Source organism: Strix aluco, chromosome 7 (genome assembly GCF_031877795.1).
Source record: "Strix aluco isolate bStrAlu1 chromosome 7, bStrAlu1.hap1, whole genome shotgun sequence".
Classification (NCBI taxonomy): domain Eukaryota; kingdom Metazoa; phylum Chordata; class Aves; order Strigiformes; family Strigidae; genus Strix; species Strix aluco.
Window position 1 is genome coordinate 40,831,106 of NC_133937.1, and position 24,194 is coordinate 40,855,299.

Genomic DNA, 24,194 nt, shown 5'->3' on the forward strand with positions numbered 1-24,194 from the left:
TATAGATCCACAACTGAACCAGGATGTTCTCAACACTGGATTTATTGATATTTAAAATAACACAACTATTAACGTTGGTGTTAAAGTATCAACAATTTAAATTCTTCTGGATTCTCATTTTAAAAATTACCTCCTATTAACTTCCTTTCTTACAGGGCACAGTTGCAGCATTACTGTTTTACTCTTCAGTAAAACACAAATGAGATGTAACTGATGGCTCAGAGAAGCAGCATTTGAGCCGCTGTGTTTGTCTAGCAGCAGTCCGTGTGTGTTTCTAGGGACACACAGCTGAAGCTCCACCGAGATCACTTGCGGCACTGCTGGCTCCTGTTGCATTACAGAGTGTAACGCAGTTCCCTCAAACGGAAAGGAAAGTTAATATCAGATTTTTGGCAAGTTTCTCAGTGCAGTAGCACCTAACCCAGGTGACCTCCGTGTGCAGGGGGACCTCCCGAACCCAAGAACATGACAGCTGGTATCGGATGAAAGGCGCCTTTTGAATTATTCACGCCATCCATCATATAAAATTGGAAAATAAGGATGTAGGTCCCCAAAGCCAAGAGCAATGATTTCTGCCGAGTGTGGCTCGGCACATTTCACAGGTAACTGAGAGTCTCCGAGGCTGTAAGCGTGGTAGTTCCCAAAGCAGATAGTGCACCGAGATGCACCAGCAAACATGGAGGAGGGCTGCAGCATACCCATCCTGCACCCATCCTGCACCCATCCTGCTGGGAAGCACCTGCCCACACTGTGGACGGGAAAGGGATGATGATGATCACCCCACACCTTTCATCTCCAGTAACGCTTCTCGCTGCTCCTTAATATGGTCCCATTTGCAAAAAACTTGTCTGATTTATTTCCAGCCTTATGAAAACTAACTCCTGCATAAAATTTCAATCTCTTAATTTAATAGGATGTAATTCAGAGAATCACAGAATCCCAGGTTGAAAGAGACCTCAAGGATCATCTGATCCAACCTTTCTTGTCAAAAGCACAGTCTAGACAAGCTGGCCCAGCTCCCCACCCAGCTGAATCTTGAAAGTGTCCAGTGTTGGGGAACCCACCACTTCCCCAGGGAGATTATTCCAGTGGCTAATTATCCTCATTGTGAAAAATTATCCTTTTGTGTCCAATCTAAATCTCCCCGGGAGTAACTTGTACCCACTACCCCTCATCTTTTCCATGTGACTCCTTGTAAAAAGGGAGTCTCCATCTTCTTTGTAGCCACCTTTTAAATGCTGGAACACAGTGATAAAGTCTCCCTGGAGCCTTCTCTTCTCAAGGCTGAACAATCCCAATCTCTCAGACTTTCCTCACGCGGCTGCCCAGCCCATTGATCATCTCTGTGTTCCTCCTCTGGGTCCTCTCCAGCCTGGCCACAGCTTTTTTGTACAGCAGGGATCAAAACTGAACACACTGTTCCAGGTGTGTTCTGACAAGCGCCGAGTAGAGTGGGTTAATGACTTCTTCACCTCTGCAGGCGATGCCCTTGTTGACACAACCCAACATCCCGTTGGCTTTCTTTGTCACAGCAGCACACACTGGTCACTCATGTTGAGCTTGTTGCCCACCAGGACCTCCAGGTCCCTTCCCACAGCGCTGCCATTCTGAGAGAAGACACTAAATTATGCAGTATCAAACTTACTGAATTTCTACTTTCTCTCCATCGCATCAGAGTAATTATTTCTGCATGAACTAATCCTTTGTATTTTGGAGTAAAATCTTCAAACATCTATTTCTAGGAGGATGGAAGTTATAAATTAGGTTTGGAATTTTGAAACCAGCAAAGTAGAAACCAGATATTATCTCTTTTTTTCAATTCTCACACAACTTTTATGATGGCATCTGCACCAAGATTTTAAAAAATAACTGTTTCTTGAAATCACGGTGGGAAGTTGACATGATACAGGGCCTGGCAGGAGGATTTTTCTTTCCTGGAACCGTGGGGGTCTGGTCAGACTTTTCTCTGCTGCTTTATCCGTTCCGCAAAACAAACCCAAGACAGACGGACTCTCTGCACTGGGCTATCTGCTGCCAGCTCCTCAGACCAAACAGCAGGGCTCCTCTGGTAAACCTTTGGCTGAATAGTTCTCATCCCCATATCTTATTCCAGATTTTTGTGTCATGACGTCATCTGCCTTCGCCTTACATCATGGCTGCCAGCCGGTGTCCAGAGGAGCTCCAGGCGTGGCGGCAGACGGAAACTCCCCACCACTGGTGCTGGGATTTTCAGTTCAGAGAAAGTCCTTTACCCCAATCCCCCGTGTTTGCCTCCCATGCAGGACGAGGCTCGGTGTGGTGCTGACACCAGCCCTTCCCCGGGGGCTGCCAGACCTCCTGCCTCCGTTGCAGAAACACCATTGTCGCGCTTTGCATGTGGTAAACAGAACTAAATTTGCAATAAAATCAATGAAATTCTATTTAGCTACTCCAGGGAAGCATCTATGGCACACTTAAAATTGTGGAATTTAATTAATTTTCCTTATTTATATTCTGGCCAATGAACTAAGATTCATTTTACCTCGTTAAATTTATTTACACTTATATATTGGGGCCTGATTGAGAAACACATGAAGTCAATCAGAAAACGTCCACTGATTCCTAACCATATCTGGTTAAAAATACCATGAAAATTGCTATAAATTTGTTTCCCACCACCTAAGAGGTTGAACGGGCATAGCTGTTTTACTGGATTAATACTACTACTACTACTACTACAACAAAGCCTCCCATTCCCTGTGTCCTCCCTCGGGATGTGCCAGCCACCCACGTGTGCCCAGGGCTGGAGAACCAAAGCCACCACCAGCAGAAGGGCTGGCAGGGACCCACCCCAAGCTCTCAGCATTGCAGACCCCCCCAACTGCTCTGAGCAAGAGCACGTAACTGCTGCGATTCCCTGAAATTTATATTTACGTTGGGTTGCCTTAAAATAATCTTCCAAACGGGTATTTCTATATTATTTTTAATATCCAAGATTAAAGGTAACGGCATTCTTAAATTATCGGAAGGACGCTTTTGTGTCACGGCATTTACTCAGTTCACAATTACATTAGACAAACTCTTTAGAAGAAAATTAACAAACTATTAGCCTTTCGAGAACCCATTCTATTTCAGGGAAGGCTGTGAAATTATTTCCTTCTCTAACATACCATAATGAAAATTTTCTACCAGAAGGTGTAAGATTCTGCGGATGCAAATTCTTGTAGAAGAGATAAATCCACTGAGACCACAGAATTTCTTCCTCCATCAGACGCTGGTTTTGCTCTAAGTTTACGCTACATCCAGACCTGATTCAGTACCACACAAATTCAGGTCAAACATTGAGAACACGTTAGTTGAGACCCACACTACAGCTTCACAATATTAAAATAAGCCCCCCACCCTCCCCAAAAAAAATCTGAAAAATAAAGTTGGCTGAATGTATTATGAAAAATAATTTTTGTAAAAAAAGCACGCATTTTTCTTCTCACTGATATATTGAAATTTTTCTCTAGTGCAAGAGAAATGCACACAAAGTAACATCACTCCTGTTACATCCTTCCATCTCCTACATGGACCTCAGCAAAATTTGCTCCTTTGAACCGCTCTCAAAATCTCCCCAATATTTCTGGCGGGTACCAATAAGCAGTTCAGAGAAGATGGCTTTGTGCCACCATAACTGGAATTATTTTGCATTGCAGCAACATTACATCAGAACTGTATCAAGCCTTGGCAATGCATGTAAAGTTCCTAATGGTTAAATTGCATAAATAAATTTAAGGAAACAACAGCAGCCACCAAAACAAAGTGTTCCTTCAGCTCTGATTTAAAACTGATGATCGCAAACTAATTCTCCTCCTTACAACTTTTCCTGGAGGGGAGCAATCTAACAACTCTTTGAAACTATTACATTCTCCGTGCAAGACCTATTTCTTCGTTTCAGTTAATTTGGTTTTTTCTTCCAAGACTTCTGCTCCACTTACAATATATTAAGCTTAGCTAAGACTCTGCTTTAAGCTACAGAAATCTCAACTAAATTTGAGTCTGCAACAGAAAAAACATGAAGCAGGAGAATCCCTTATTGAAAAGTCTTCCGGGGGGGGAATGGAATTGGTATCTCTGGTAGCGAATGAGGCGGCCCTGAACTGATTTGAAATGAAATGTTTGAGCAAGGGTGTGAAACACACGCACCGACACATGAAACAGCCCCAGGGATGATGTTTCAGGAACAGTGGTAGGCAGGTTAACATCTCAGGAGCTGTATGGAGAGGAGACTTCTCCCCTATGGATCCCCAGTGGTTCCGTTTGCCACAGGTGGGAGGAATTGAGCCCGTAAAGCAGCAAGACCGGCAGAGACCCCACCAGTCCTGCCCCCATTACAACCCCTTGTCTTAGGTAAGAGATCAAGAGAGAGTTAGGGCACCCACATCCCTGCAAGGCAGGATTTCAAAACTCCTGAGACAGAGATTAAAATACTCTGAGGGTGGACAAATAATCACAAAGCATAAAAGAGGAAGAAAAGCAGTGCTTTTAGCTGACTCTCCGTGTGCCATGGCAAGGGGGCTGGCAGCACTGTGGCCCACCACAGCCCAGGAGGCCTGTCCTGCTGGGGAAAGAGCAAAACGTGACCGATTCAGACAAAGTTACTCAAAGTGCCTTTGCTTTCCACGGGGAAGATTGCTAGCTGCTATGTGAGTATTAATCTTCCAAGTATCAGCAGCAATAACTGCCTAGGTCTGCACCACTCGCTTGTCTCTTGAATGGGGAAAAACCACCCCGCAGGTATTTTAACAGTGTAAATGCTATTACTAACACGTGAAATCTGATTTAAACTCTTTCTACAGCAGTGCACTGGCATTTTTCAAAGAAAAAAAACCTACTACTTGTTTTATCAAGCAGTTAAACATATAATAAATTAAGTCTGACTTCCATGACATTTACCAAGCAAACAGTTGGGCATGAATGAAAGGATTTGGGTTGTTTGTCTTTTCTAACTACTACTTGAAATATTTAATTACGTTTTTGCTATTGTCAATATCTTGATATTACATACAAGACACTGAAGCGGTTCCTTCTGGTTCACCCTAGAGAAAATAGCTGTTTACCCAAGAACATGGCGTAAAGGAAGCAGGACTAATTTGAAACTGATACCAGCTTGGCCGTAGGATTATTGCAAAAGATAAGATGAAGTACCACAGCAGTACATTCCCCCTGCAAGAGTATTTTTATCCCACCAGATCTTCCCTTCTACTTCTAGTTAGTCATGTCAATGATATTCCAGGAAAAGGAGGATTAGAGATGTCTTTTCCCATAGATACATAAGATAGGCTCAGACAGACATCATCATAACGCCTTGGAAATCACCGGCTATTTGCGTAGACTAACTGCATCATGCCCCATAAAGCCAGTTTGGTCCATCCACACATTTGCACCGATAAACGCTCCACGATTGGCTTTATTTTTCAGTGGGGACGGTGTAAAAAAGTTGCAATATCAAAAGGTTCTGTCTGATATATCCCTCGGTCTGTCCTTCTCATGCAATATGTTTGCCTTGGTAACCCCATGAAATGGCTGAATTATCACACAAACAATAAGAACCATCTTAGGAACGACCATCCCACTTCTTCGAAAGTCTTAATTGGGCAGCTGAGCGCTTGCAGTTTCCAGCAGAGATTAACTGTCCAAAGGGAGGAGAAAATTGATACTCATTTAAATGTGATCTCTGGCATTATTTTAGCTCAGAAACGGACTGTACATGCATGCCTTCCCCTGCACGTGCCCACACAGATATGAAACAGAAAAGTAATTTTATGCTGAATATTAGCTCAAGTAGGAAGTTATCACTTTAATAACTATAAGCATTCATTTGCTTGCTTCGTTACACAGCATTAAAGCTGGGCAATCATTTACAACAAGCTTGTTAGAACTACTCAGTATTCAAAGTTAAGCCTGTTTTACTGCAAGACATGTCGGACACCCAGGAAGGGGAAAAAAAAGCTTCCTGAGTAGATGAACATCACATTTCTGGTTGGAATAGTTGGAATTGCTCATTTGATTTTCCAATATCGTTATTTCTTGCTCACCTAACATCTAGGAATTCCAGTATACACAGTGGCCAGACTATCTTAAATAACAAATGCACAAGGAAAATTACCACTGAGTGAACCGTCTTAATGGTGAGAATGAGTTCCTGGAGAAACAGAGCCCTGCAAAGCGCACCCAGACCGGCCGAGCACGGAGAAACGATCCCAATGCCCAGAACTGCACAAGCCTTCCAAGCATTTACTCACTGGATTACATTGGTTGTTAACGTTGTTATGAAAAGACAGAAAAGCGTTTGTAGTTTCTGCAGTGGTTGAGCAAATTTCCTCAGTCCAGCTTTCCTCAGCTTGCTGGACCACCCCAACCCCAGCAGCTGGGTGCTGGGAGGAGATGAGCAGAACAAATCTCCAGGTAACTGGAAGGCACTAGAGATGTCTAACCTTACTCCTTCATTTCTTAAATTCCTTTTCCCAGAAAAAAATATTTCTTAGAGACAAATTTTACCTCGCCTCACTCATTCAGTCTCACATACGATGGCAGTAAGGCACTGGAGAGGGAAGATGTTAGGCCGAGCTTAAGGGTTTCACACGAGGAACCCTGCTGTCACACCACCTTCCCCCCGCCGTGCGCCGAACCCTTACTAAGTGCTGTGACCACTTTTGACGATACCCATCACTTCTGTTTGCTGAGGAAGAGAAGCTGTTTCTTCCAAAAAGCACCATAAAAATAATTGAGTAATTGTTGTTATGAAAATGTGTTTTGTATCAGCAGAATTTGCTAATGAAGCAAGCTGACAGACACATGAAAGAGCATGTAGAAAAACGCTGGCATTAAGAGTTGGTTTTAACATATAATGTTGCTTGGCCGTTAAGGTACTGATAGGAAAAATACTTAGTCACTTCCCAGCTGTTCTGTGGCAGGCTAAAACATTAAATTTAAACCATTAGATAATTCCGAAAGCAAGGGAACAGGTGGCAAATGGTTTATATGGCAGATGGTGCCTTTTTTAATATTTGTACTCACTGCTAATTTACAGAGTCCATAACCACAGACTCATATCTTACCTTTTTCACTCGAATAATTAAGAAATCGTATGTGAGGGTAAGAAATAAATACCCCAATTCCTAATACAGTAGCCATAAAAGTGGTATTAAAGACTACTAGATATCCCATACCTCAATTACTCCACATAACTGTTTACATTCCCAAAGTTTATTGCATTTTGGGTTTTTTAAGATAGAGTTCTCTTCAAAGACTTGGCTTGATAGTGCTGGAAAATTAAGTTTTCCCTTTACCAGCAGAGCAAATAAGTGTGAAGATGCAGCCCAGATCACTGAGTAGCTGCATCTCTACACGCTCCTATTTAGTCTTTATGTTAAATCTGGCACAAAACTGAAGTTAACAGCAAGGCTGATATTAAATATTTAAGGGAACATTTTGTCTGGTACATGTATGAGCAGAACCACCAGCGGGTGAAAAAAGAAGAAAGGAAAAAGGGAACAAATGCCCCAAAACACAGCTTCAGTAGCATTGCTGGAACCTTCTCCATTTTAGCTCACTGATGTGAGAGCAGTTGTCCCCACGCTCAGCAGAGAGGACAGAAACATCGTGCTAAGACCCTTCGCACTGCACGGTGCTTCTGAACAGCTCCATCCCCAGGTACTTGAGTTTTATTCTAGTGAATGTGCCCCCACATGAGCCCCAAGACAAGGCTGCCCCCACCACAGACCATCTCTGCATTGGAACAAAACCTGTTTGGAGGGAGAACTGAACAGCAAGTGATGCTTCCCACCGAGCTGGTTTTCCTCTGCTTTTTTTCCAGGGATAAGGGTGTTGCTTAGTATTGAAATTTTGATATTTTTTTCCACCAGACACTAATGATTAAAGACAACGTTCACATGGCCATGTTGGATACACAAAGATGTTTCAGTGAACAGCTTATGAATGACTCAGCTGCCAACATTTCTACATTTGTTTAGCCAACAGGATTGATATTGTATCTCCAGCTGGGTTGAGGCTCATCTCAAGTCATCATAGATAAAGCGTAAGGTAAAATAACTCCATCTTATGATCCTCCAGAAGTTGATAATTGCAGCATGAGCATTTCAGGTTACACACCACCACCCTGAACACCCCTCTCTCCAAGAGCAAACGCTGGCTGACCAGAACACAGACCTCCCTCAAAACCAACCACTGGAGGCTCAACAGTAGGTACAAGAAAGTGAAAGTGGTGCCAAAGAATTAATTTTATCATTGCAGGAGCCCCTAATAATTACAACTTTAGCCACATTCAGAAGGAAGTCTAGTTACAATATCCAGGATATTAATCATTAGAAGATGGCACTATTTTTTTTTTGTTAATTCAGCATTTTATCTCACATTACTATACATACTATGTGGTTGACACCGCTTATTTCTTATTTGTTACCAGCTTAAAACTAGGAAAACTGCTCTGGCCAAGCTCTCCGAGGGGCTACCGCCACCGGTCCACATTGAGCACGTCAGAAGCAGAACTCACCATAAGGGAATGATAATAGACACCATGTTAAAACCAGTGAAACCTCAATAGAAGAAAACAAGCACATCAAAGACCCCATCAAAGAAGGAAAATCGAAACATTTAACGTTGTTTAAAAATATGAGGGGGAAAAGGGACTTTCGCAAACAAAACTGGCGTCAATGCAGCACGCTGAGACTTTGTGGGAAAATGCTACAATGAATTAAGACAGAATCCCATATTCTAGCAGACAGAAAACAGACCAGTGTGTCTGGCATTGTACAAGCACCTCACAACTGTATTACAAAACCGATCACCATGGGACTGGTTTGAGATCAGCAGTTTTGAGGCGGAAATGGCTGAAGAGGAGAAAATCTGGAAATCAAGTCTAAGGTGCATCAGTTTTTACCTGCAAAACTTTCAAGTACCATATTTCTCCAGAAATTAATCAAGCCGCCCTCTGGAATGGAATTCTGGGATTTTCCCCACATATTTCCACATCACTTTTTTGGGTTTTTTTTAACCAAATGAGAAAAGGCTAACCAAACCAACCCAGTCCTGAAAAGCGCAGAGCAGGAGGAGAACGCTTTCCCCAGTTGTTGTAAACAGAAGCCCAGACCCCCAAGACTTCCCCTTACATCTCCCTGGGGCACAGCTAGAGGAGCCAGCATCACCAGCTGCCACAGTTCAAATAGACTTCGCATCCTATTTTAATTTTTATTTCATTTTTCTTTAATTTTTTATTTCAACTTTTTTCTGTAATATCCTGGAGCCTCACCGTTTCCAGGCACCATTAACTTTCCACATCACATTTGGTCTGCACTTAGCTTTAATCTTCTGCAACACCTCATACAAGGATTTCAAGATTTTTCAGTCTTATCCAACACCTAGTCCCTATCTGTAGATGTGACCCTACGGCCATTCAAATCAAAATCCCCGCAGATTTTCCTGAGCTGGAGTTAGGACACCAGGCACTCGGTGGTCTTCTCACCCCAGTCCACGAAGAACATGACCACTGATATGGTTTTTGAAGGGTAGGGAGGAATAATGTGCCTTTCAAGTGGCTAGGAAACACAGATTTGCTCTATCTGAAATTACTACAAGTAAAAATAAAATTTAAAAAAGCAAACCTCAATACACACATTCTCCATGCACATTCATCAAAGTCAAGCTTTTTTAAAGTGCAGGTAAGGCTGGGGAAGGAGAGACGCAACACTGCTCCCTCGCTTTCCGCTTGCAATATCGTTCCAACTCCTCACTTTCAGCAGCGACTTAACTCTTACACGAACTGCACAATGCATTTACACAGCTCCGAATCAGGGCAACATCAGAAACCATCTTTTACAGATCAGAAACAACCATTTCCAGTCCTATGAGCAGCAAATGAACCCAAACACGAAACAAGGCCATCACTGGTATTCCATGTCAACCTCCCTAGCACCAAGACAAGGATTAGTAATATCGATTTATTCAAATGATCACATCATACTGAAACTCAGTTGGGTTTCTGATTTTTAATGGGTATTAACTGTTTAAATCTCAAGTCCAGAAGCATTAACAGCAGAAAATTAATGTACTATACTAGGAGGGACTGTGGCTACCGCAGGCTCTTGGGCCAAAGGAAAAGTCTTATGGCTAGAAAACAGGAACATTCCCAGCCCCCCAACCCCCAGGATGGTTGGTTTTGGTCCGGGCAGGGATGTCGTGCTCTGAGCTGGCATTTAGCCTCAGTACAGAGGCGCCGAGTCCCCGACCTAAAACCAGGTGGATAGATAAACATCTGAGCAGGAACTTTTGACAGCGAGAAAAAGTTGTGTGATTCTGGCTTTTTTTTTTTTTTTTTGACTGTTCACCAGTGGTCAGAGCCTTGCTTATATTTTTGTTTTGCATTATCTTGTAACATGCAACCTTAGTCCTCCAGAAAATCACAGATCAGTTCACATAGAGACAAACAGTCTCCTCAACCTTCACTATGGGGTATTTTATGTTTCTTCTTTTCCATAAATTTATTTCATCATTAAGCGTTTCTAGGATCAGCATTGCCAAACTAATACCCAAAGGTGAATACAATTACAGAAGCTTCTCCCATCACAGAGCCAAGGGCACAGCAAACCTGCGCCACCCACTCTCAACCAGCGCATCCGTCTGCTTATCCCTGGGGCCAAAGACCCCGCAGGATCCTCCCCAGCATCCCGCACAGGGAAAGGCTGCAAAAGGTTTTAAATTCCCCGAATACCCTGTACTCTAAAGTAGCTCTATTTCTGTTTTTCTTTTACAAGATGTGAAATAAATTGTATTAAAATGAACTGGTAAAAATTACCACTGCATTCTGGATACTCTGAGTTCTCCTTAAACACCAGGACCTGGCAAATTGCTTCAAGGAAGCACCAAGAAATTCCCTCTGCGAGGCAGGAAAAACCCCAGAGCTGGGATCCTCGCCCAGCCAGCACCGCTGCCATACCTCCCCAACAGCCCGCCTTGTTTCACTAACTTGCTATTTCTTGCTAAGTTTACTAATTTCTCGCCAAGTTTACTAATAAGGCTGGCAGAAAGTAACACAGCCAAACTGTAAGGCTGCAAAACTAATCATATTAAAAGCCCTCAAAAGTACATACTCAATTATAAGATTATTGATTGAACAAACCACTGTGATTAGAAACAAGGTAGTATTATAACACCGATCTCCAGTATAATCAATTAACAGCATATAACGAAGCACACAACGTTCAGCCTTATAGGCACCAATATACATGCAGATTTAAGTTAGAAATAAATTAATCCTTTGTTTCCCAAGTTCATTCCTATTATGTGAACACTGCCTTGCATAAACTTTAGACAAGGAGAACATGGGAAGTTCATTAATTACCATGTTACTTTATAAATCACACATGGATCAAGAAAAACGCAGCTGCCCCCAGGGTCCACAGATTATGCTTTCTCCAAGATGTAATTTTCTTTGAGAACAATAAGTCATCTTTAATAAACGCCAACGCACGGATGTTTTTAACTGAGAGGCCAACAGGGTTATAAAGCCCGCTCCACACTTGGGATTATCTGTACGTTAGATTACGCTTTCTTGATGCTTTCCCAGCATCTTACACAGCAATAGAGACATTTATTTCTGACAGTAGAGAGCTGCCTTTGGCCAACTGACCATTTTTTCCTGTTGATGAAGTTAAACCCAGCTTCAGCACCTCGCCTGCTGCATTTCGGCAACGGAGAGCAGGGGCAGCTTCCATGCGTGCTTGTCCCCTGTTTTCACTCGCACCCATCAAAAGCCCAGCTCCTTCATTAGCATCTGCAGAAGCCCTCACCCATTTTCTTAGCCAGTGGCTGTGGTTGTACCTTCCCGGGCCCAGCCAGAGGATGCTGGCCCAGCTCCGGAGCGGTCCCGGCCCCCCCCCAGCCCAGCACCCACTGGGGAAGCTGTTCTTCAAGCTGGTGTTGACAAAGATAATCTAAATCCAACACCTTCGAGTCCTCTTCTCTGCCAGCAAAATAAAAAGGAATTTCATAAAAATGTTTTATGTAAGCCTTTGCAAAGGCACTAGCCTTCCCTCCAGAGACGGTGATTAATAGAGAAAAACTGTTAGCTGGCTCTCAAGTTTACTGCACATGGACCGGGCATTTTCAAGCTTTCTTCCCTAAAAAGCTACTATATATTCTGTAGGAGAAAACACCCAGAAGTGTGTGGTTTGTTGTGAATGATTGATAATAGGATGATTGCTCAGGCACTCAGAGTGTGATATTTGATAGCCTATCGTACACTCATTCGAAAGGAAAGCAACAATTATCATGGCCTGACATGTTTATCCTTGCAGAGCTGAGCCAGTTCTCGAAGTGGCAGAGCCTCCCGGCATTATAATATTCGACCATGTCTAACACACTCCACGCAGAGCTCACCTCCGCAGCCGTAAATCAAAAGTCCTGCGACGGCTCCTTCCCCGATTGCCCGAGCATCTCAATTCAGGGAAGAACACATCTGGCATGTAATTGTGCTTTTCAGCACACATAAAGAATGATTCCCCCCCCCCCCCCCCCCTTTTGGATTCTCCTCTAAGACGCTCACTTACAAACAGACAAAATGGTTTCCGTGGGTCAAATAATATTGCGTGGGAAGCACCACCAACTCCCTGCCCTACAGCAGCGATTAACTCTGTTTTCTGTTCTTATTTCAGCACTGTCCCTTCTTGACAAAGCCTGAAAGACTTGTACCTTTGTTCCTATGGGTCAGTTTGCTCTTCAGACTCCCTGAACGCAAAACCACTGCCGTGCGCCCTTGACAGGCACGTATCCGGGTGATTCTAATGACTGCTCAACAGGAACAATAATTACTAAGACACATTCCTCATAAAAAGATTTCATCTGAACACCGAAAATCACAACTGCGTGCCTCCTGCAGAATTCAATCTCACTGTACCTCGTTCAGTTACACTTCACATATCAAAAAGATGGAAAACGCACCCTAATTTAAATTTTTAACTTAATTGGTACATAACTTTCTAAAATACAGCCTTAAGCATTCAAAGTAGAAACAGCTTCAAAAATTACCCTGAAGACTTTGAATCAGTCCACCTTCCACAGCACGTCGGGGGTGCCATAGTACATCCCCACCTGCCATATTCAGAAGGTTGTTACACAAAGTCAGGCTAAGAAAATAGTGTTTTTTCCAGTAAGCAACCACATCTAAACCTACCAGGAAAAATACAAAACTATGGCTACGTTCTTTCAGCATCTTTTATAATTATAAACACCCAAACAATCTACTTAAGTCTTCATCAAATATTATTGTATGGAGAGCAGATGCCTTTCAACTGCCAACATTGCAACCTGAGGATCTGTTGCAAAGACTTGGTGCCACTAAGACCCCATTTTCTTCCAGAAGTCACTAAGATGACAGAGGACACAGCTCAGTTCGTCTACTGCCTACAAGTGTCACAGCGACATAAATACTGCAAATGTAGATGGAGTTTTGAACTCAATTTTAACACACAATTTCAGAAAACACCCCTAAACCGCAGCAGAAAAAATAACTTTAATTCCAGATTATTAATGCCACCTATATCCCCTGAATCTTTACCAAAGCACACCAAAACTCACGCTCAGCAGCCTCTCTCTGTTGCAAAGTAAATATAACGCTCATTAGGGCCACCTTACCTGGAAAAGGCGAAGCCAAAACCGGAATTTTGATAGGTGAGAAGGTCAGCACGTGGCAGGGCTGGATGTGGCTCGTGGCTGACGGTCCCTGCGGGGCTTCAGGCTCCACCGACACCACCGCGGTGGTGGCCGCAGCAGCCAGCGCCAGGGTCTGATTGCCACCGACCGGTTTAAGGCTATTCTGGCAACCACCTGCAGAAGGGTGAGACACAACACGTTTTATTTTTAAGCGGAAACCAGTGGATTTATGTACATGATGTTTTTCAGCACTCTGAACTTCAACGCAAGGTGGAACAAGTCTGTAATGCTTCCCATGTGGCCTCCGCTGTTTGTATGTCCCCCTTAGTGAGACACTTGATTTTGGATATATTATATAATACAATTTTATAAGGACTCTCAAAGCCCCTTTTCTTAACCATTATTCTTAAAGTCCTAGCTTGTGGTTGGTGCATTTTCAGATATTAAAACCCCATATATGTGAACATATCATTATAACCTAGAGGGACAAGACAGTAGTGAGTCATCTATAAACTGTGCAGAGTTATTAAATTTAAATGAAAAAATCTCAATAAAAAAGTCAAATACTTGAACGCATTGGTTGGCATTTTCTTCAGCTCCCACAGCTTCATAATGATGCATGACTACGCTTATTCTGAATTTTCCTAAATATAAGCTGTCTGACTTCAAATCTGAATGTTTTGTTACTTGCTATTTTAACCATCCAACATTACTGTTATCTGCCCAGCTATTCTCCTGTATTATGCACACAAATACCTGAGTTTTACAAGTTTTACGTACTAGTATCCTTCATCTTGAAAACACACCATGCAGGAAACTCCCAGCAGTTTTACATGGGAAGTCAGAAGTCCCCCAAATCAAGACTCAAACGCACTTTAGACTATGTAATATTTACCTTTAAGTCTAACAAGCTTGCAGGGAAGACCTTCAGAGCTCAGTCTTGGCTAAATATGTTAAATAAACAAGAAAATGAGTGGTAAAAATCTTAAGGAGAAAACCTAATTTGACAAACACCAGCTGTTACTCCCTCTACACTGAGCTATGTATTCAAAAATTAAGCAATCATTAGCTTATTATGTCATTCAGCAAATGTTTTCAGTTCATGTGGAAATCCTTTAGGCAATAAGAGCCAACTGTAGCTCTGAAAAAAAAAAACACACACACTATTTGATCAGATTCCTCACTTCAGGCATTCCTGAGTTCACAGGATTTCATTTTTCTGTGTGCTTATCTGTGAGGAAGACGGGGCCTCGGCCTGCGACCGCCGGGAGTGTGACCGTCGGGGTGCTGCTCCGCGTAAGGCAACCTGGGTTAACATCCTGATATTCCCCAACACAGCTACGTAGCCCAGACACCCCTCGCCCAGGCTTCTCCATCCAGCTCTGGCTTCAGACACCTCAAAAGTTTTGACGTTCAGACGCCAAATGGTGTTTTGCTCTCAGCTGGAGTCAGGGAAAGAGCGGGTCAGTGGGTTTGGGAAAGGAACCTGCTTTGTTGCCACTAAGTTGCGGCTAATTGGGGCTCCTGAGGCTACCACACTCACTTTTGGCAGCTTTGCTCCTAACTCTTTATAAACAATCACTTGCCAACAAAGTAAGCTCTGAATTAGCAAAACAGAAGTCAAATATTTTCAATAAGCATCACAAAAAAACCCTTCTATTACTTATACTGCATTTGTCAATGTCAAAAAGAATTCACTTAACACACCTGCATATGCACTAATTAACAGGCACACATGCAAGAAAAATCCCACAAATATTAAAGTTTTGATCCTTCAACCACAGATAGATGAAAAACAGATTATTCTCACAGAGTCACAATAGAAATAAAAAAAAAAATTTATAAAATCATCAGTGTCCAACTAATCCAACTGTTTAATACAAGTTCATTGTTTATTCGCCTGAGGACTAGCACAGACTGTTGGGTTAGGTCAAACACCTGGCCTCCAAGAGCCTGCACTCACTCCTAATTCGAGCTGTCACCAGTTGGGAAAAATTCACAAAACATCTTCTGTAAGTCTCATGAAAACTAATGTTGTCTAGAAAAATTACTTTTCTACTAGCTTCCTATAGGGTACCTGAGCAGAAAGGTTGTTTACTTTTGATTTGATTCTTTTATTTTGGAGAAGAAGATGCAATTTCCCCAAAAAGAGCCAAGGAAAGCAGCAAAATAATGCAAGCCTTAGCTGCTTGGATAGCTGAAGTCTTCCACCAGCACAGATGAGTAATGCTCCTGAAGCAGGGCTTCCTTATTAAAGTTTCATCAATCCCCTCATTAAAGATTCATCAGTCAGTTGAAAGAGAAGTTTTGGTGATTTCCCTGCCTTTGATGAAGTTCTCTCTCTCCCCCTCTCTTGCTAAATAATTCCATGAAGAAAGGACTACCCCAATAATTGTTAATACTTGAGAGGAGAGCACAGACAAGGTGTCTGGGGGTCATCAAGTCCACTCTCTTGCTTTGCAGTCAACTGAATGATCACCTCAGCAATTTATCAACCTCTACCACAACATATGATTTGCCAAAACTACTGGAAGCTGGCCCAGGATGTGACTTGTTGAGAGCGAGGGGCTTTCATCTGCACTCAGCATAGCAGGAGAGAAGAAGTTCTTCTTAGAAACAAACCAAACTTTGCTGTAAGTATTTCCAAAAAACTTCTTGAAAGGGTTTTCTAGAATCATCATTAATCACCCCACGTTTACATGAATTTCAAGAGTCAAATGTCTTGAAAATAGCAGTAAAATACTATCATCAATATACCCTTGAGGGGAAAAAAAACCTGCAAATTTCTTCCTAGCAATGGTGGTTTCCCAAAATCTGTTTTTGCCGAGAAAAACTACATCCTGGATAGTAAGGTAATACTCGTCCACTGAAATAACAAACCCATTTCAGTGTCCTTCCCCAGCTCTGCACTTCTCAAGCAAACAGATCAGGCCAAAACATCCAAGATGGGCAGCACCTTTTTGATGTGAAACACTGAAGAGCAGAGAGCAGCTGAAGAAGCAACGGAGAGATTATTGAGTGATAATTCACCGACAATGGGGAAATGCAGCAAAGGCGTGGAACCGGGCAGCCGAATATCTACCTGCTAACGTCTGTGTGGGCAGGGGTCTACACACACAGCTGTAGAAGAGGAGCCGTTTCTGACACGCCTTCTCTTCTAGCACAGCATTGTCTACAAAAAGTTGGTGCATTGTACCTCGTTTCCTGTTCTTGACCCAGAAGGCCCATTTTCACGGGACAGATCTGCACAACTGAACCATCAAGCTGGTGCAGGAGAAACCAGCCTGGGCCACGCTGCCGTGTCTGGCCAGCACACGGCTCGAGAGAGCAGCTCAACCCCGCCTGCCCAAAGCCAGCATCTCCCTCCCAGGGTTTTCAGGGCACCGAGAGCAGGCTGTGAGCCCTCCCCACACAGGTGTACAAACCCGACAGACAGACAGACGTGGTGGTCCTTTGGCGCATGCTAAATCACACGCCACGGTGCGCTGCCCTCACATAGTCTCCATCACCTGCCAGGGAGGAAGGAGACCAGCAGTGATAGAAAGCCCAAACCTGCTGAGACCCACCAGAGGTATCATGTCCAGCACAGAGTGTGCTCAACCTCCTCTCCAAAACCCACCAAACTCCTCCGCTCCCCCCAGGTCTGCACCAGAGCCCTCTCTACCATCACATACAATCTCTGCAACCAGAGCACACCAAAACCTGCCTTCTAGCTACTGACGTTGCCTAACACATTAAAAACTGAAACCATGAGATCTTCCTCCTCGAAGAAAAAACACCCAAAAGAACAGAAATTACTTTATTCAACAAGACAGCTAGCACTTGTGAGATATGAAGATCAACTCTTACCCAGAAAGGGTAATTCAAGACCTTCCCCTTCAGATAAAAAAGTTATCGGTACTGTGAAAACTTACTGTACGGTCAATGTAATGAATTTTAAATTGCACTTGATTATTATAGTCTTTCAATCTTTGTCTTCAGTTTTGCCTACAGGGAAACATCTTTATCAAAGGGTTGCGAATATCTTTCCCAAAAGACCCACACGAAAAAAATTTCAAGCAGGTTAAAGACCTTTTGAACTTTTCATTTGCCTTTGAGAAAAAAAGTATTAATGCACACAAGCATAACGTTCCTTGTAACTTTTTTTAATGAGCCAATGAATTGCTGGGTTTTGCTTATCCTTCCAGCCCACGAGCTACCACAAGCGCCCAACAGCCCTGTAAGAGCTCTTCGGCATTAGGAGTCCTCCTTCGGGTGAGGACCAAAGCACCCCAACACAGACACCGACCTGGCTGCCTCTTCTTTTTTGCCTGCTCTTCAGGCACCCACACTCCTGCCCAGCCCCTCTGTTACCAATTTTGCCACATCCAAGCACTGCACAGTCCCAGCGGCTATTTAAAAAAAAAAATAAATTAAAAGTCCATCATTTGTGATTACAAAGCCGTTTCAGAAATATTCACTGAATCTCAGCTGATGCTGCCCAAAGCCTGGGATGGAGGGTTTGTGGGATAACGCAGCCAGAGCCTGCTGCCTCCTCCGGTGCGGCCGCCAGCACGGGACCTGCACGTGGCGTAGGGCTGCGAAGCGTCAGCGCCTTTCGGCAAGGGATGCGCTTGTCAGAGCGTAAATTCCTGGATCAACGAGTGCTGCCAGGCAGGTCGAGAGGAGGGAGAGATAATGAAGAGCTGGCGTGGCAGCTCCGTGGCACCTGCATCCCCCCCACGCACTGGCCCGGGGAGACAGAGCCCATAACCCCGCCTGGTGAGGCCACCGGCCCGGCACTGCGGTCAGCTCAGCTCAAAGGCAACAGCCGTCATAAGATACTTCACACGTGAAATACTTAACACCAAAGATGTAGGAAAAGACAGCTCCAAAAGAAAGAAAAAAAAAAAAAGAAATGTGAATTATTGTTTATTATCCCTTATTCCCTTTCCCTTCATCCACAGAGTCTGCAAACTAAAGTCTTTTAGATGACAGTTCTTTATTAGACTGTTATCAGAATTAAAACTGACAACAATTGTCTTTTGTCAGAGAGGAGGAAAAAAAAGAAGCTAGTTGAAATAGGCTAAAAACAACTGTCATTGTTGGATCCTCCCTCCTTGAAGACATAAAAGGAGGACTACCATAACAAAAGCTGTGCTGAGATGGGTGGTTTCCGCCCCACCAGCTCCCACCACCCGCTCCGGACCAGCACTGGTGGTGTCAGAGAAGCTGTCTTGGCCAGCTAATCCATTAAAACACAAGGTAAAAAAAAAAAAACAAACAAACAAAACCCCACAACATGACAAAACCTGACAATTTACAGAAGAAAATGAGCCTTTTCTTCTTGCTTTCCCTGGTCCTCCCCAACAGAGGGGCAGGGACCCAGGCAGAGCCACTGTGCCCACAGCCAGGAAGGGAAACCCCCACGGATGGGGTACAGAAGGACACCAAAAGAAAAATATTTTCTCAAAAGTATTTCAGCCATCAGTCAGAAATGCAGTATTTCTGAAACCCCTATATGTTGGATCATTTGCAGAGCTGATAAAAATGATAACATATATAAAAAAATGATAGCTAGGATTAAAAGGCTACTGATTATAAAAGCGTTAAATTTGAAGGCATGAGTATTTTAATAATATCAATATTTATACTACATACAGATACATATAAATATACTGGCTTCAGTACTTCCAAGGAGATGCTGCTTGGATTTGGGTTTTCCTCTCGAGGGGGCTACCACCGGCTCCCTCTGAGCAGGCGAGTAGGGGCACACACTCCCTGAACTTAAAGGGTGAATTCTCAACCTTCTCAATAAATTGTCCCTCAGGGTGGTAGAAGATCGATTGCAAGATGCCAAGCGGAAAGAGGTATTAAAAAAAGGGGGAGGTCCAAGTTTAGTGGCTCAGGGGCAAACTTTCTATCTGTAGACATTTTGTCAGTATTAGGATTTGATTTTTTTTTATTATTAGGTAATTCCCCATAAATGGATAGCAGCTAGGAAGATAAGTTACTTTTATCATTGTTTTATTCATCAATAGGATCAGAAGGCTGTTTACTACAAGCCCTTGGGATCAAGCATGAGCTCTTCTCCTGGCTTGCTCCACTCAGCTCTCTACCATTTAAAAGCTATTTTCTGGTGCCACAAAGTCAACAGGAACAATACTCTTCAGCAGGCTGAGATGCCATTCCAGCTGGGTACTTCCCCTAGAATAAATGTGTCTCTAAAAAAGGTACACACAAACTACCAATAAAAATAAGTTTCCTTTTCAGAAACAAGGAAAATTTATTTTTTCTGCATCTGTTCCAGGAGGGTTCTGTGGTGCCCTCCTGCCAGTTTGCCAGGCTGGGCAGTGCTGGTGGTGGGAAGCTGGTGAGCCCCTGGCAGAGATCAATGACCAGAGACTTGGCTCCAACAGAAAAACCTCATGTAGACTCTTACAAAAGGAGGAGGAAATTGAGAAATTGTGTTATTTAAAATGAGTCCACCCCTATGTAACACCACGATGTTTGAGTATCTAACGCAGGATATCGCTGATGCCAGGTATTTGGGAAGGCCCACTTGACCACCGCTGACACTCCAAATCAGGACAAAAATATCACTTTCTCCCTCAGCAACGTGTATCCTTGAAAGGACAGGCTTGAGCTTTGACGATGGAGACATGGTTGGTTCTTGGTTAATCCCCTCCTGTCATCCTAGAAGGGTTCAAGGCCAGGTTGGACAGGGCTTTGAGAAACCTGGGCTAGTGGTCCCTGCCCATGGCAGGGAGGTTGGGACTAGATGGGCTTTAAGGTCCCTCCCAACCCGAACCATTCTAGGATTTCTTACACAATTCAAACTTCACTGAACAGCAATTTATAAACGCCCCAGCAACATCCCCCCACCATGCAACATCCCCCTGCCACATGTCAGGGCTTGGCACCAGACATGATTTCAATGGGAGCTTCCAATGCCTCTCGCAAGGAACTTTGACTTTTTATCAAGCAGAAATCCTTGGAAGACCTATAGCACAGACATTTACAGCACCAGTACTGATACTGGCAGAAGGCAGATGACCGAGAACCTGCTGGCCCCGCTACCTAAATCGCACGGGGTCTGAAATGTCAGCTGCTGAGCAACTGAAGCAGCATTTATCCGTCAACAAAAATGAAGCAATGGATTGACTTAAACAGCATATTTATCCCAATGCAAAGGAAAACGTATTGATATCCCTATCTTCCGCAGCCCAAAGGGAGGGAAAAAAGCTTATTGTCTTTTCCATTTGTAAACTCCAGCTATTGCACAAGTCTGCCAGTAACAGCACCGCTAACAGCTCACTTTTTTGCTCATATGCAATAAATAAAAATACCTGGCTCCTCACAAACAAGAACAGCCTCTGCAAATCACTGAAAGATCTGGATTTCTTTATAATGAGGTCTTGCGGCCAGGCACGACAATATTATGAAAGGGTCAGAACTACAAGCCTTTCCCAGAAACACATTACATGTAGTTTTATTTCTGTAAGTGGAAAAAGAAAAAAAATCTTAACCAGGCTGAAGTTTGCACTTGATTTGGGTAGATAACAGAAAACGCACCAAAAAAAAAAAAGCAAGCACAAACTTAATAAGCAAAACAAAAACTTTGTAAGCCTGTGATTAAAGTCAAGTACTCCCAGAGACTTAATAAAGCGTTCGTCTCTGCAGTGCCTGAACGCTCCACAAATAAAGAGGGTTTTCATGGCATTTCAGGGATATTCAGGTTCCTGCAGTGCTATTCTTGTTTAACAAACAGGGAGCTTTAGCACATTCACATTAAATGTAAGAGAATCCAATCTGAGAGCCCCAAAACCTGGCTACTTATATATACACACACATGTGCTTCAAATATAAAACTTGTGCTTAGGAAATACAGAAGGTCAGAGGTTCTGTGTCATGTATTTCACAACTGTTAAAAAGCATAAGGAAGTGGAACTCAAATTTAACACAAAGCAGCCATATTTCTTTATAGATTTGTAATGTCTAAAATTTAAACTGAAAGTACCTAGAAAACTGTATTTGTACATATATGTGCATATGCATATAGGTTCTAATACTGATATCAAAAATATTGGCTCACTTCTTTAAAGGTTAGTGGGATTAAAAGAAAGAAAAGGTCATTTTAATCTACATAGGATCGGTAATGCTAAAGCAATTTGGTGAAAGAATATACAGGAACTCTTCATTCTGGCATTTCTGATTTCAACACCAATGGATGAAAGGACAAGAAGATTGCTACTGAGCAAAGACACACTGTGGAAACGTAGAGGCAGCAATGAAGCTTTGACTTGGCAGAAAATATTTGCTCTTGAAAAATCATTCAAAAAAAAAAAAAAGCAAGCAAATAAAATATCTGATTTAAGAAGACTATTTTCCTTCAAGGAAACCAAGATTGAAAAACACCAGAAGTCTTCATTCCAAGTAGATTGCCTCCATTAGAAATGAAAAAACACTCTGAGCGTTAAAGACTGTTAAAAGGCTTTTACCTCCTCAGCGTCTCCTCCCAGTGCTCACGGCTCCCAGAAGGCTCCCTGAAGGAGACCCCCGAGGACAGAAGGGGTTTGAGACAATGCTGCCTTCCGCATTCACCTTCACAGCTATTACTGAAGACTCCATGAAGACATCCATGATCTTGAGTGTCTTCACTTGAGTAAGAAAATGCAGTTTATGTTGAAATGTGCATTTAAAAAAAAAAAAAAAATCCATTTGAGGACTGTCAAACTTTTTAAAATAGAAGCAGGTGTTCAGATGTTGGATTTTCCTTTGCTGTTCAAACGTTAGATTTCCCTTTGCTCCAAGTAGAATTGCAGAAGGCAGCAGCCAGGCTCCGTGCACCCAACAACCCAGCTGAAGCTGCTCTACTACACCCACTCCATTTCCAAGGTTATTCAAGCCTCCAAATTGCTTCTGAGCAACTGCCCACAACTTTAACCCCTAGAAACTCTTGAGGGTATTTATTCAGTAAGCCGTTGGCAAGATTTACAGGAGCAACCTTGGTTTCTATGCACTTGCCACATTGGTTGTGGCCAGGACCCAGTCCAGGTGTGGAGAACAGTCAGTGTGAGGTTAATGGTTGGACTAGATGATCTTCAAGGTCTCTTCCAACCAAGATAGTTCTGTGATTCTGTGGATGGGAAGCCCTTACTGCATGCTGAGAGCCTCCCTACAGAATTCTGTACGTAGACTCTGCTCAAAGCATGATACCCTGAAACGAGCTGCAGAGTATTATGGTCCTCAGAAAGGAGCCCAGGAACAACCACATTACTGGTTCTACTGGAGCGCCCACACCCCGTACGGTTTCGCATCACACTGGGGCTTCCTAGAGAGCCCGCGTGACATGGGACTATGCACACGGTTACGGGAGACACCAACTCGCCGACCTCGTGCTCCCTCCAGCAAGCAGAAGGCAAACACGGATGTCAAAAGCCACCATCTCAACAAAAATCATGGAACTTCTGCCCTCTATGGGGATGCTTCCTTCGCTCCCCTTACCGTCCAGCCTTTGCCGGAGGTGCAGGCGTGGGCTCAGCTCAGTGCGCTCCCACCAGCAGCTTGTGCAGCCCTTCTGGGGAACTTCAAGAAGTGAAGAGATGGCAACACACTTCCATCTGTATCTCCTGCTCCCTCCCTCACAGGAGGCTGGATGAAAGGCTGCTTCTCCCAGGCTTCCCGGGAAAACCTTCTGGAACATACCAGTAAGAAAACGGCCCTTTGCAGGGAACCACTGTTGGCGATGCTCTCAAGGGCCAGGAATGTCAAACGGCAAGAACGCACCTTCAAGCATTTAAAATAGCATCAGGAATAGTAAAAAGCACAGAACATCGTGTCCTGGAGGGCTTTCACCTAAGGGGTCTCACCAAGGGGTCCTGCCGGTGCTCCCTCACCCCACAGTCCGCGGCCACTGACCGCGCGGGCATGTGCGGAACACACAGATGCCAGACGGGCACGTGGAACTCGGGACCAAACCAGCCCTGACTCCATCCACGCGGCAGAGAGCACAGCGCAGGAGACAGAAATATTAATCCTTTCTCTGCAAAAATATCTAGGTGCTGCCTTGCCATGCCTTCCTCACAAAAAATGCAGTATCCAGTAGACATAAAACAAGCTATCATTCCTAGGTGGGAAAATAAAATGTCACTACTCACTTTAGATACACAAAATGGTAAGTACATAAATTCATGTTTTGCAATATGCGCAAGAATAATAGCCGCTTCCTTTTCTTACAGAAAATAACACCTAGTAGCTGGAGCTTGCAGCTGTTAAATTATGTGCATTACCATTCTCCAGACTCCAATGCCTCATTCCTTTATCTTTGTAACATTGCTGATACATTGAGAAAACAATTATATCATTACTGATAACTGTGGAAGGCAAACCTGCCGTAAGACGGGCTTTCAGAACGAATCCAGCCACGCAGCCTACAAAAAGCTTATTAACTTCTCAGTTTAAACACTTAACTAAGCAATTTGCTCTCAGTATTTTTATTACTCTTCATATTAAGTGTAAAG

At 43.3% G+C, this 24,194-nt stretch overlaps 1 protein-coding gene across 2 annotated transcripts in view; it reads right to left on the minus strand.

Moving 5' to 3' along the window:
* The window catches only part of TCERG1L (transcription elongation regulator 1 like), a 96,363-nt gene that overhangs the window by 67,529 nt on the left and 4,640 nt on the right, over positions 1 to 24,194 (minus strand). For both annotated transcript variants that reach the window (XM_074831555.1, XM_074831554.1), the window contains exon 4: positions 13,675 to 13,866. In XM_074831555.1, the coding sequence (XP_074687656.1) occupies positions 13,675 to 13,866 (192 nt within the window). The remainder of the gene's footprint in view (positions 1 to 13,674; positions 13,867 to 24,194) is intronic.